General features: G+C 35.8%; 1 protein-coding gene across 1 annotated transcript in view; it reads right to left on the bottom strand.

Moving 5' to 3' along the window:
• PCM1 (pericentriolar material 1) overlaps positions 1 to 14,891 on the bottom strand; it is a 60,604-nt gene that overhangs the window by 24,898 nt on the left and 20,815 nt on the right. The window contains exons 15-20 of the mRNA XM_036459264.2: positions 14,588 to 14,759; positions 12,313 to 12,668; positions 8,608 to 8,772; positions 6,315 to 6,371; positions 1,032 to 1,204; positions 587 to 718 (exon numbers count right to left, since the gene is read on the bottom strand). Coding sequence (XP_036315157.1) covers positions 587 to 718; positions 1,032 to 1,204; positions 6,315 to 6,371; positions 8,608 to 8,772; positions 12,313 to 12,668; positions 14,588 to 14,759 — 1,055 coding nt within the window. The remainder of the gene's footprint in view (positions 1 to 586; positions 719 to 1,031; positions 1,205 to 6,314; positions 6,372 to 8,607; positions 8,773 to 12,312; positions 12,669 to 14,587; positions 14,760 to 14,891) is intronic.

Genomic DNA, 14,891 nt, shown 5'->3' with positions numbered 1-14,891 from the left:
CATAACCACATATAAACTTTTATGACAGAATCAGGGTCTGAACCTTTAGACAGGTGATTTCCAAATACTTCACATGTTACCTCTCTCCTCAGTATCCTAGTCGTTTGCCATTTGGTCATTTAATAGCACCTTCCTAGCATCACCATAGGTCCTGTATGCTAGATAGGTGCTTATTTGGAGACCAGTTTATTGAAAATATATCATTTTCCTCATCACTCTTTTACTTTCCTTCCTACTTAAAGTTTCCTTCATCAACTTTTTACATTAAATTACATTTTTGTCCTGAAAGGCTTTCTTTTGTCTAGGCTTCTCTTTTAGCCCAAAGACCTGCTTTATCTTATATTTATTTATTGAAAGGTTCTGACTGAACACAACAAATTTTACTAGATGTTATGAATCAACTTCTGTGATAAGCAAGAGAGATAAAACACAACTATTTTAGACTATATAGTTGATAATTTATAATGTACTTTGAGTTTTTTAAAGCTGAAAACCAAATATTAACACTCACAATTTATAACAATTTAACATTTGTTTAATATGTGCTGAAATTATATATAGATTTCATTAATCATTATCAGCTTACATCATCTGTAGTAACAAGGCTTTCACTGGGAGTAAGTTCTGAGTTTGATGCTATCCAAGTACCAGAATTCACTGACTTTATATTTTTCACTTCTTTTTCATGGTTCTCAGAAATATGTGTGGATACTATGTCCTAAATGAGAAAATAAAATATTTATGTTAAAACATAAATGTCCAACCAAAATTTGAAAGCAAAACCAGACAGAAGAACAAACTCAATATTCCTCACCTTATAGGATAACTATGAGGAAAAAATAATATTGAAAAGTTGCTCAGAAAAAGATTTTATCTAAAAGCTATTTAGCTATATAAGAACTTTTAAATCAAAGGCAAGAAGGCACATAGAATACAATCAAAAGACATAAGAACAAGTATATACTTCAGACATAATCCTGAAGACAGCAATACCAGATAGGAAAGGAAAAAGAATGGTAAGCACCAGCTACCTGCAATGCATATAAAGCCCTCTGTCTTAAGTAGTCTGTATTGAGTAGCTGAAGCTCATGGAAGAGTTCAATAAGAAAATGTGGACGAGATTCATTTTGAGAAATTAATGTAGCTACTTCAGAATAAATAGTATCCCTCAAAGCTTCAAACATGGAAAAATCACTCCCAGTTTCTGGAAGATATAAAGTATCAGAAAGTTAACATTGATACATTCCTGACAATTTCTATTAACTTGTATCATTACTCTCAGCCTTAAATTACTTAAAAATCATAGCATACTTAATTCTATTTCAGAGCTTTTAAAGTAGAAAGAGAAATCTTAATAATACCAAGATAAAAATAATCATAAAAATATCAAGATATATATTGTACACTAAAGAAATATGTAAATGTATAAATAATATTATCTAGTATTACTTGGACCACAATTATTTCTCAATAAAAAAATCTGGAAAATGTTATACACTCCATAGGACTTATCAGTGGAAATCTTTCAACATCTGGATAAAATCAGCTAAAGCAAATAATTTAATTTTCTTGCTAATATGAATTTGTTACAAAGAAGGAAATTTAATACTGAGAATAAATGCTACTAATGAGAGTTACTATTTTAAACTCTACCTACTGTGTTTCCCCGAAAATAAGACATCCTCAGAAAATAAGACCTTCTGAGTGAGATATAAGGTAACTCCCCAAAAAGAAGGCCCCCCCTAGACTAAACATGAGAGATTTTGTCCACTGTTTCTGAAAGAAATGGAGTCACAAGAAATTCACCAGGAAATTCAGGAATTGGATTGTTATGATGATGTTCCAGAAGATGATGACATGATTGTCACTGACTAAATGAGTAAATTCTTGATACTGTAGGATTCAGTTTGTCTGGTTTGTGTTGACAACTACCGTACTACCGTATACAGGTAATAAATTTCCTTTATTTTCATTTAACAATAAATGTGAACCGTATTCTTCTTCATGGAAAAATAAGACATCCCCTGAAAATAAGACCTAGCGCATCTTTGGGAGCAAAAATTAATATAAGACACTGTCTTATTTTCGGGGAAACAGGGTAGTTATCTACAAATTGTCAAATCTCAACTATGACACTCTAGGTCAATTTTTCTACAGTACGACATACCGGCATACTAACATACTCAGTATAAGATGGAGCTGCCATGGAAATTTTCACTTTCACAGAACCAGGTAGCACTCTATTATTTAGCAAAAATTCTGCCATGTGTGTTTATTGATAACACAGAATATCACCCTTAATGTAGTCAGACCTCTACTTTTAAGAGAACAAATTAGGAACTGTTTCCATTTTTATTTCTCTGTGAAAAAAAAATTATGTCCAAGTGGTTCCATCAAATTCTGTAAACATTCCAGAGCAGTGGTTTGCCATTCTATTGACTAATGAGTTTGCTGACCACTGTTCTAGAGCAGTAGTAGAATCACATGTAGTTAAATATTTAAAATTCCAAAAATCAGTAAGAAGTTTTTAGCAAAGAAAATCTAAAATGAAGTTTTTAATATATTATGTTTTCAGATAAGTATACAAAGATCATATAGATTTAATTCACTTTTTTGCAAAAGAGGAATAAGAAAATGCAAAGCCAATGGGGTTTAATAAAATTTTGCCCAGCCGGTGTGGCTCAGAAGTTGAGAGTTGACCCAGGAACCAAGAGTTCACTGGTTTGATTCCCAGTCAGAGAACATGCTCCAGGAGGCAGCCAATCGATATTTCTCTCAATGATTTTTTTATCTCTCTATCCTTTCTCCCTTCCTCTCTAAAAATCAATAAACACACACACACACACACACACACACACACACACACAAAAAAAAAAAAAAAAAAAAAAAACTTTCACTAATGTCCTAAATAAGTTAACATGTTCAGGTCTCAATTTCCACAAGTAAAATAAAATAATATACAAAACCTCCCTATCTTGCCTCAGACATTTATGAATATAAAATGAAATGACAGCCGGGACCGGTTTGGCTCAATGGATAGAGCGTCGGCTTGGGGACTGAAGGGTCCCGGGTTCGATTCCGGTCAAGGGCATGTACCTTGGTTGCGGGCATATCCCCAGTAGGGGGTATGCAAGAGGCAGCTGATCGGTAACTCTCTCTCATCGATGTTTCTAACTCTCTATCCCTCTCCTTTCCTCTCTGTACAAAATCAATAAAATATATTTTAAAAAAATAAATAAATAAAATGAAATGGCATATGAAAGTTCTCTTAGTATTATAAAACGAGAGGTCCAGTGCACGAAATTCATGCATGGTGAAGGGGGGGGGATCCCCTCAACCCAGTGTGCACCCTCTTCAATCCAGGACATCCCTCTCACAACCCTGTACTGCTGGCTCCTTATCGCTCACCTGCCTGCCTGGTCACTCCTAACTGCCCCCCCTTCTGGCCTGATCAGCCCTCACTACCCCCCTCTGCTGGCCAGGTACCCCCAACAGCCCCCTCCATGCCGGCCTGGTTGCTCCTAACTACTGCCCCCACCCCGGGCCTAGTTTCCCCTCAACCCCTCCACCCCCAGCCCGCCAGCTAAATGCCCCCAACTGCTCCCTGCTGTTGACCTGGTCGCCCCTCATGGTTCCCCTCAACCCCCTCGCCGGCCTGGTTGCCCCACAAAGCCTGCTGTTCAGTCATTTGGTCATCCCTCACTAACCCCCCTACTGGCCTGATCGTAGACAGCCATCTTGTGATGGCATGAGTGTCAATTTGCATATCACCTATTTATTATATAGGATGTCCAAGTGTGATATATTACTACAAAAACAATCTTCTTATACGCAAGAACCCAAACTCTCTCTGTAGGAAATCTCAACTTATAGGAAAAACCCAGATAAGATATATGCAAACTTTCTATTTATGTTTGACAGTTAACTTAGAAAATGTGTTATAAGACAAGAATAAGCATATTTAATATTTTTCATCCCCCTGTACAATAAAATTATCACTAAATTATATAATTAAAGATCAAATTATTCTGAAATAACTGAATTCTGTCAAACACATGCTTTTTCATACCTCCCCCTCCTGGCAAGAGAGGGGTGGAAAATTTTTGCCAGGTTCTCCTGGACTAAAAATCATTGATCTCAGTGAGGTTTCTCTGATTCCATCTTGCTTTTGTTTTTTCTCTCTTGGGGTTACAAGGATGGGTTAAAAAGGTGAAGATGTTACTAGATAGGGAATCTACTAGTAGTCCTAAGTGGGACTGCCTCAGGCCAGCCACTGGTATGTGGGTTCTTAACTTAGTGCAGGAAAAATTTCACAAATCCAGGTGACTATGGGGGGTACATTTATTAAAGCTGGGGACAGTGAAATTAGGAAGGGCATGGCACAGAAGCAGCAATCAGGCTGAGTTGCTTTAGCTCACTAGTAGTCAGAGAAAGGGGACCTTGGAGCAGGTTCGGGAAGCTAACCTGGGGAGAGCTATGCCTTTCCATTGCTCCCTTGGTTGCAAGTCTCATAGGGTTCCTTAGAGGTCAGGGGATGCATGTCTGTGGGGGAGGACCTATCTACTTTTTACCCTCTCTATTTTCATTGTTCTTTTCCTTAGAAAGTGCCACTAATATAATTCAACTTTTTAATATATTTCATTGATTTTATACAGAGAGGAATTGAGAGGGACCGAGTTAGAAACGTCGATGAGAGAAACATCGACCAGCTGCCTCTTGCACACCCCCTACTGGGGATGTGCCCGCAACCAAGGTACATGCCCTTGACCGGAATTGAATCTGGGACCCTTCAGTCTGCAGGCCGACGTTCTATCCACTGAGTCAAACCAGTCCCAGCTGATATAATTCAACTTTTTAACAGGTCCTTGTTTTTTTCCCTTAGATTCCCCTAAGGATTCATAATAGGCTTTTATTTTTTATTCATGTGCAGTACAGGAGGCATTGATAAATATTTTAATTCTATCAGAGGCCCAGTGCATGAAATTCATGCACTGGAGGTGGGTGTCCCTCAGCCTGGCCTGCGCCTTGTTGTAATCCGGGAGCCCTCGAGGGATGTCTGACTGATGGTTGGCAGTCGGGCATCTTTAGCGTTGCTGCGGAGGCAGGAGAGGTTCCCGCCACGGCGGCCATCGTGGCTGAACTGTACTCCACCCTGTGGAAGTGCACTGACCACCAAGGGGCAGCTCATGCATTGAGTGTCTGCCCCATGGTCACTGTACATCATAGTGAGGGGTTAAGCGGCCTTAACATATCACTAGCATATTACTTTGATAGACTCAATGGACGACTGGACACTTAGCATATTATGCTTTTATTATATAGGAAACCACAAAGAACCATACTTAATGAAAATGCATAATTTAAGACAAAACCAGCATTTTGGAATCTGTAATTTTCCATGATCTTTATTTATCACTAGAGGCCTGGTTTCAGCCTAGGGTCCCTCCGCCTGGCCTGCGGGATCGGGCTGAAACTGGCTCTCTGACATTCCCCGAGGGGTCCCGGATTGGGAGGAGGCACAGACAAGGCCGTGGGACCCCACCAGTGCACAATCATGGCTGGAGAGGGACACAGAAGATTGGCCAGCTAGGGAGGGACTGAGGGAGGACTCCAGGGTATGTTTGACCCGTCTCAGTCAGTCACAATTGGCTGGACCCCAGCAGCAAGCTAACCTATGGGTCGAAGCATCTGCTCCTTAGTGGTCAGTGCATGTCATAGTGAGCAGTTGAGTGGCCTTAGCATATCACTAGCATATTATACTTTGATTGGTTGAATAGCCAACTGGTTGTTTTTTATTCATGTGCAGTACAGGAGGACACTTAGCATATCAGGCTTTTATTATATAGGATGGTCTCTGCATGTCACAGTTGTTTTTGTTTAATGGTTTATTTTCTATAGATGACTGGTAATGAAAAATAAGCAACTACAAGGCATACACAATACTTAACCCTGAAAATCAAAAGGTAGGAATAAAATAACTATATTTATGTTTGCAAAAATTATTAATGCTCTTAAGCTTTTAAGACATACTAAATTAACTTTACTAAACATGAAATTATAAAAACATTTTCTGTTCCTATGTGGATGTGTTGGTTATATTACATACACTAACAGAAAATGAAAAACAAAAAGCAGCCAATTTTACCAAGAAAAGAATTACAAATGAAAGACTTTGGAATGTTATGAGTATGAATATTCTTTGACTTTTACAAGCCAAATAACATATGCACTAAGCTAAATCTAAAAAATAACAGAACAATGAAAGAAAAAAAAAATTAACATAGAGTGGACACCAAAACTAAACATATTGTTACCTGGCGCTTCATTGCATGCATTTCTGTTAGATTGCTGTAGTATTCTCCTAGCATGTGCTGTAGGAAAGGGCAGACATAGGATGAACATAAAATGTGTATGATAGGGTCAACAATATAAACAAGTGAATAAAAAAATTAAATAAGCAAATTCCTTTAAAGCTATTTGCCTAAACTGAAATGTTATCACATATGCTCTATTTAAAAATAATCTCATCAAAAATAAGGGAAAAATAGTTACAAACAAAAAATTCATATAAAAATAATCTCATCAGAGAAAATATAAAACAACTTGCCATAAACTTATATTAGAGACCCTGATAGTGATCATAATAAACTTCTACCATTCTCTTAGAAGAATACACATTCAGGTGAACCTTTCACATGAGGAGGACTGTATACTTTAATACCAGCAGTCATATACGTTACTCTCTAATAATCATATAACAAAAACTGTTACATGCTATTAAGAATTTTAGGGTGATGTTTAATATTAAAAAGTCTTTTTAGAAAGCATGTAAATGCACAGAAAGGTATATTTACACTATTCAAACATTTTTCAATTCACTAAAATTCATTCATTTTCTTTTAATAAGTGACAGTAAGATCTGACCAAAATTCAATTTATGTAACTGATATATCCTTTCAATTTAGTGCCTTTCCCTAACCTCCATCCAAACGTTTACTTTTGAAGACATCATTATTTGATAAAGATAGTAAAAGGAGATGAAAATTATAAAATTTTGCTAAAATTTCAGGGTCAGGACAATAAAATTGATATTTTTGTCAAAAAGATCCTAGACTTAACAGACCAGGATGAAAACTTCAGCTCTACTATTTCTAAGCAATATGACCTTGAGGATGTCATTTTTTTAAAGTGATATTTCTTTTGTGATTACAAAAGTAATAAATACTATAAAATTTTAGAAAATATAGAAAAGTTTGAAGACGATAAAACAACTATTAACATTTTTATACATTTTCTTCCAGTGTTTTTTGCATTCAGATTTTTGTTTAAACATAGTTGAAGAAAAAAAAACAACACATAGCTGAAATCATACAGTTCAAACAACAATAAATCTTAATTTATTTTTTCCCATTTGTTTCCTTAGGAGGGATGCCTACAGTAGAATTACTGAGTTAAGTGCATGACTTTTTGATGAAAAACTGCACCAGTTTATAATATTGGCCCTTTGAGTGTTGTAAAAGTCAGATACACTCTCTGATCATGTATACTCATCTACAAATGGAAATAAAAATAATTCACAGAATTATGAAGCTCAAATGAGATGAATAATTTGATTTGTAAACAATGAAGCATAATACAAATGGTAGCTGCAATTATCATTTTCACTAAGGATCTTATGGGCAACTGAAAACGGATAGTCAATATTTACTACCGCCCGTCCTCTCCACATTTCTCTGAAATATACTTATTCTTTATAGGTTATGGAAGTACCAGTGCTTATTTAAACTAAAACAGTGGCAAATACATATTGACCCCATTCATCCAATAATCACTTACTGAGTGACTGCCATGTGTCAGGTATCACTAACATTTAACAAATATGAAAAGGAAGTATCTGTTGCCAAGGGACTCAAAAAGATACAGGCCCTTAAACAGGTAAATACCAGACAGTGTGATACAGGCAACAAAAGAGGTTTACACAGACTACAACAAAAACAAAGAAGAAGGGAAAACTATCCCAGCTTGCATTTAGATGCAAGTTCAGAGTTACAGAACTAAGATTTTACTTAAGAGACCAGCAGAGGAAAGGGCTCTCACAAAAGAGCAAAAGGACTTGAGGCAGAAAAAACAAGTGCTGAGGGAACATACAGCATGACAGCTATAGGAACATTTCAGTTCTGTGCCAGTAAAGGAGTAGGTTTAAGACAGAAGGTGATGAGAATGAGACTGGAGAGCAGGAAGGAATCTCTGCTGGACAGATATATTACATTATGGCATATGGACTTTCTCCTGCAGGCATGGTTTGAAGCAGGAAAATGACATGATTGTATATTTGAATTCTTATTCAGAGAAGATTTTCAGAATTTCTATTCGGATTTCCAAGTTGACGTTAACCATACTTTTCTGTCTAGAATTTTAGAAAAGTGAGTCAAGAGCTAAAGTCATAACAACAATAAAAAAGTTCTGGTTTACATTTCTTAATATAAAAAATGTGTACTGTTCTACAGAGAGAAAAGTGTGATAGACCAATTTTAAGACTTGTTTTAGTACAGCTTTTCAAATGTAAGATGAAGTCCTTAAATTAAAGCAAACCAAAAAAGAACATACCTGAAGATATTTCTGCAGACCTACAACATTTTATTATTTTTTCCAGCTGCTCATGACTCTTTCTGCTGGATGCTTTTGCTTGAACAGGCTCTTCAGTCTGGGCTGAATGTCTGTTCCTAGTTTTGCAAGGTTCGCATGTGCTAGACATACTGGCACTTTCATACCCTTAAGTAAAAAAAGTGACAACTATTATCAGTTGTAACTAATTTAAACTGAAAGGGAAACTGATTTCCATAGTAAATTAGTACAGGTAACTCAACTGAGCATGCTGTGAAGGCCTGGTATAAATAGAATATGAAAGAGTAAATGAAATGTCTTGGAGATATCTTTACAATAATCTTGGAAGCATGAGGTAACAGTAATATATTCTATTACTCATTGTCCTTTGATACCCATCTTAATGAATATATCTAATATGACCCAAATTCTCCACTAGACTTTAACAACTTTTCAGTATTAAAAAATACAAGGAAAAAAAAATAGATCCTATCTGTACAAAATATCCAACACAGAGAAGAATAATGGGCACTAAGTAGGCAAATATGCCCGCCTTCTTACTATACCTTTATGTAATGACTTGGTCTAAAAAGTCTTGCCCACTCATAGGTTATACATACATTCTAATAAATTTTCCTTCTAAATTTCTTTTTTTTTTCTTTTACATTTATTTTGATATATAGCACAAGTAGGAATTCAACTTTATTTTGTTCCACATGAATAGTTGGTTATACATACCCCTTTGACCAATGAATGAAATTTTAACCTTGCAATAGGATAGTGAAGATCTGGGGGGTGGGGGGATAGGTGAAGAGGGAGATTTAGGGGGGAAAGGGGAAGAGACAACAAATGGAATATATCTGTAATATTATCAATAATAAAAAAATATTTTAAAAATGTAATCTTGGTTAACATATTAAATCTCCATATTTATTGGGTTTTATTCCTGGGTAATCTGTCTATTCCAATGCCATTTTCATTCTTTTAGTCACAAAAGTTTTACAGTGTGTTTTAACAACTAGTAAGGCAAGTTCTTCCTAGTTTTCCTTCGCTATTCTTGGACATTTGTCCTTCCAGATAAGCAGTAAAAATTTCCTCCAAATTTCAAAAACAATCTTTGGGGATTCAAAATAGAATCACACTGAAAGCATTTATTAATTTGAGGAGTAATATTTAATAACTTATCCATTCTCATCTAAGAGCATGGTTGTGTTTTTTACATTTGTTCATTCTTGTTTTGTGTTCTTCAAAAACATTTTATAATTTTTTATAGAACTAGGATTAGGACTTTCCTTGTTAAGTTTACTCCTAAGAAAAATTTCCCTCAGTATACTAAATGGATAATAAAATGAGAATATTTCCTTCCACTTCCTTTTCTACTGATATTACTATAATAGAGAAAAGTATTTACCAGTTACTTTAAGAGCTATTTTCCAGTATCTTAGGCTCTCAGAAATAGACTCAGATACAGAGAACCATTGCCTGAGTGGGGGAGGGTGGTGAGGAAGCCAGGTGAAAAGGGTGAAGGGATTAAGAAATACGAATTGGTAGTTACAGAATAGTCACAGAGATGTAAATTACAGCATAGGGAGTTTTCAACAACAGAAAAAGTTGCATGGATCTTCTCAACCAAATGTTTCCAAGAACCATAGAGTTCTGATCTTTGCCCTAGACACCCTGTGAAAGAGCCAGCAGACCCTTAATAAAGCCTGGCTGCTTACAGCTTCCCAATCACAGCAGAGGCTCTGCTAAAAACAAGTCCCCAATATATGGTTAATATGCCTCTATGCTATCCTATCTGGAGTCTACTTTCCCTTTCTATTTCTAAAGCCACTTTTCCAGTTAGGACTTGATCATCTCCTATTTAGGTTCCTGGTTCTTCACTGGTCTCTCTGACTGAAGTCTAGCCATGCTCATTCTTTCTGTTCAAAACTTACAGGAAAAGAGCTCTCTTGGTTATGTCTGACCTTCACAACATTTATGAAATTAATCTTCTAGTTACTGTTACTGAATAAAAAGTGCTGAATGAATTCTAATAGAAAATTAAAATATTCATTATGTGGCATACACAAAATTCTCTGTGTGTAGCCACAGTAGGCACTTCAAAGACAAACTAACACTCCAAAACAGCTGAAACAAAAAGAAGTGTGCTATAATTAAATGCTATATAAAGATTAAACACACACACACAACTATGGTGTTCTGAGTCCTAAATGAAAACCATCAAGGCTAGATTTCCAAAGGTATGTGACTAGTGTGACTGAATTATTTCTCTCTTGGGCACCTGAATAGTAATCCTCCAGGGAGAACAGGAGACTTAATGAAAATTAACAATACTTCAGAGGAACACTGATTAAGTCAGCCAGAATAACACTTGACATTCATTACTGAAAAGTGTCATCCCCTATCCCGCTTCATCACTCCTTCCCTTACACTCATTTATTTTTCTCAGCATGAATGGCTGACATAGCCAGAAGAAACAGTGCTTCTAGTTGTGTCCACTGTAGGTGAACAGCTCAGCCATGGCACCGTGGGGACTCTGCACGTATCCACAGAAGCCACACGGGAAAGTACTGAACTGCAGCTGACTGAAGGCTTGGCTGATGGCCTTATAATAATTCTCTTGGAACATGGAACATGGAACATGGAACATAAGAGCACAGGAGGATTATGAGAAGCTGCTATGGGGCCATTTTCACTCGCCTCCCCCTTTCCTCTGGAAAACTACTGAGCGTGTTCCATCTTCTCCCTGATTCTGATGACATGACACCTTTCTGCTACCCCACAAGCACAACTCCATTCTACAGAGTGACTTAGCTACAGCACAAGCACTGGCTCCTCAGCAATAGGTATCCACCACTCATGTATGCGATACTTGTCATCTAGCTCTTTTGTTTCAGTGTTGCCCTTACAGTGTGTGGAATAAATGACATGGGGAGCTGGCACCTTTAGCTACTTCTCCTTTCTCTATTTATAGAGGTAATAAATTCTCTGAATCCAAAAAGGCTGTTTCTTTACAGGCCATGCCTAGTGCTTAACATCTATTTCATCTCAATCTTCATTAATGAGCGAGTCAGGAGGGCGAAAAGGGAAGAAATGAAAAGATTCAGGGATGGACAGAACCCAGGAGTCAGCACGTTAACAATTCTACCAGACCTGGTGTAACCTTCATTAGATTATTTAAAAATCATAGAAAAATGTTCAAAATTACAGAAAAGAAATTTAAAGTGACGTGTAGCTAATTAGCACGATAAAGAGAACGTTTATGTGATATTCAATGGCAAGATTCAATAAAATATGGGTTAATGTTAAACCTTATTAACTAAGGTTTAGGAAGGCTAAGAGCAAAATAAGTTTTAAAAGCAGTTTCATCTATATGGTATTCAAAGATTGCAATAAATCAAATCAAGGACCTAACCAGAAGCATGACTAAGTGTTGAATGTAGGACAAGATATAACATTAAAATATAACAGTAAAACTTGGACTTTAGCAACTTTTAAGTAACCTACAAGATTTGGAGGGGGAAAAAATCTTCTGAGTTTGCAGTAAACACATTTATAAGAAATATAAGAAGCAAAAAAAAAGAAGAAATGCAATGTTTATATCTAGAACAGTGCCCACCCATCTAACCATACTGAAATTAAATATGCCAAAATAAAGTTACCAACAATCACACTGATCAATATTCAACCAATTTAAATACTTACCACTATTTTTAATTTTGCTTTTCAGCTGAGCAGAATGCCTCTTCTTACTCTTTGATTTGGGAGTTTTGTCTTTAGATGCCAGGCTGGCCTGTGCAGATGCTTTTCTTGTCTTAAACGTTTTCGTTACTGTGGTTGGATCTACTGGGTCAGGCATGCTGCTAAAGCTTTCTAAGGACTCTTCATCAAACTGGCGTCTTCTCATGCTGGTATCTAATTGATCTTTGCGATTACTATTGGTAGTTTTCTCTACAGACACTGCAAATCCAGTCTTCAATGGTTTTTCTACTTCACCTTCTTGGTCATATAACCATGGTGTCCTACTGTTTTCCACCTCCTCTGCGGGCTGCTTTTGATTCCTTACACCAATAAAAATAAGCTTTTAGAGGGTACAATGATAGTTTCTATGTTTATTAAAAACTCCAGATATAGTAATTTATAGTTTACTAGATTTCAGTAAATAGTCAAAAGACTATAAAAATTTTTCACAAAATACGCATTAAATATATAAATATTTTACAGCTTAGTGTTCTAAATTATCTAACTTTAATATTAAACCCTTCTCACTAGCAAAAGTCCAAAACCAAAGATATAGCATTCATAACAGAAAAGACTACTAAAGAAAAATCAAGAAAGGATGGGACATATTAAGAAAAACACAAAAAACTTGGAGGAAGAGCTGAAGCAGAGGGTATGAAACATACATGGATCTGTATCCCTTACAGCAGTTCAACTATAACCAGAATTTGGTAAAAAACAATGGCCATGCAACTAGTAATTTCTTTCTCCACACATCAAGTATAGTTTAGTTCTATTGGTCCAGTGTCATTTTCAAATTTTACCTGCTAAACACTGGCATCCTTAATATTTTAATAGATATTCATTGGTCATCTAATTTGAAAAAAAAAAAAAAAAGTCAAAACAAAGTTAAACAGGATTCCTCAGAATTTTTAATATGCCAATGTACTTTATAAAATATCTTAAAAGGGATCATAGTGAGATGTCCAAGACCTTTTATCACCGAACCTGACATGAACAACAGTGTTCCAGTCCTAAAAGTGTTAATTTGGGAGACACTGATTTACTTATAGAGGTTAGACAAAGTTAGCCAACCTTGTTTACAGGCCAAATTGACCCTCCTGTTTTTTTGTATGACTCGAGAGCTAATATGATGTTTATATTCATACATGGTTGAAAAAACAAAATCAAAGGAGTAAAGTTTGTGACTATTAGTATACGAAATTTACGTTTCAGTGCCCATAGTGTTGTTGGAACACAGCCACTGTGTTTACATATTGTTATGGCTGCTTTTGTACAAAAATGACGGAAATGAATCGGTACAAAAGGCACATTAATATTTACTACCTACCCCTTTTCAGGAAACGTTTTCTAACCATAGCTCAAAATTATAATGTTCCACTTGACCTCTTATCATCTCCAGCCATTCAATTCAGGGAACCTATACTAATTGAGATTTTGGGGAGGAGATTAGGTATAATCGGAAGTAGGTCAAATATCTCAAACCGTATTAGATATCCATAGCCATCCTTTTTTACCTCTAGTTATATATAAAATATGGATAATAATGAAGTAGGAACTTTACAGAAGGTAGGCTATTCACTAAAGCTTTGAAAAAATGTTTATTGCTTATTACGGAGGTTCACTCAGCCATCATTTCTGAAAGAAACTGAACACTGTTAGACTCTTTTATAAAGCACCATGAGACTTAATAGAAAAAAATGGTTTGTACAGCTAAGAAACGCAAAGTCAAAGAGGTCAATCATCGGACTCCTAGTGGAAGTGATACCATGTATCACTACAACTTTCTTGTCTAAAGTTGTCTCTATAATAAAACAATACTCAACATTACACTTGAATAAGCCTTAGGAACTCATTCTTATCAGGAGCTCTGAATCAAAAGTGCCATCACTTTACAACTATCCTCTATTAATTAATATTAGTTTTTACTAAAATCCGTGAACTTAAAGAGATATCAAATCAAGCCCAAAAGACACTGTATAAGTAAGGTCTTATCCTTTCAAAATGAATGTCATAGGACACCCTGATCAAAACTCTGAATTGCTCTTGTACCAGGGCAGGTATATGGCTGAGACATATCTGGTGAGAGGTCAAAGTTTCATAATCCCAATACTACCAGGCCAAAAAATCACAAACATACTCCCTAATTGTGATTTAAAATTACATATAATTAAATGTAATTAAAAAAGAGACTAATGTGATCTATTAAACATATGAATTATGTTTGCAATTGAGTTACCTTTGTTTTTCTGCTCCAATGGAAGAATTGCTTTCAAAAGGTTTTGGAAAGGCCATGTATTCTGTTTTCCCTGAAGAACTCTGGGCTAATGGTTGCTGTTGTTCAGTGGGTGTAGTAATATTCTGAGAAAAATCTCCACAATTTGAAGAAAATAAAGGGCTGAAATTCATACCTAGTAAGTAAAAGCAATGGGTAAAAATGATAATAAAGTACCTTTAGCCTTAATATGAAATAAGACAGTTTTAATTAAATGTGCTATTCAGATTTACCAAAACAAAAAATAGTTTATTAAAAGAAACTGTAA

The sequence above is a fragment of the Pipistrellus kuhlii genome, unplaced genomic scaffold, assembly GCF_014108245.1.
Source record: "Pipistrellus kuhlii isolate mPipKuh1 unplaced genomic scaffold, mPipKuh1.p scaffold_m20_p_3, whole genome shotgun sequence".
Lineage (NCBI taxonomy): Eukaryota > Metazoa > Chordata > Mammalia > Chiroptera > Vespertilionidae > Pipistrellus > Pipistrellus kuhlii.
The sequence above is the reverse complement of the archived record's forward strand: the minus strand, read 5'-3'. Positions and strand labels throughout refer to the sequence as shown.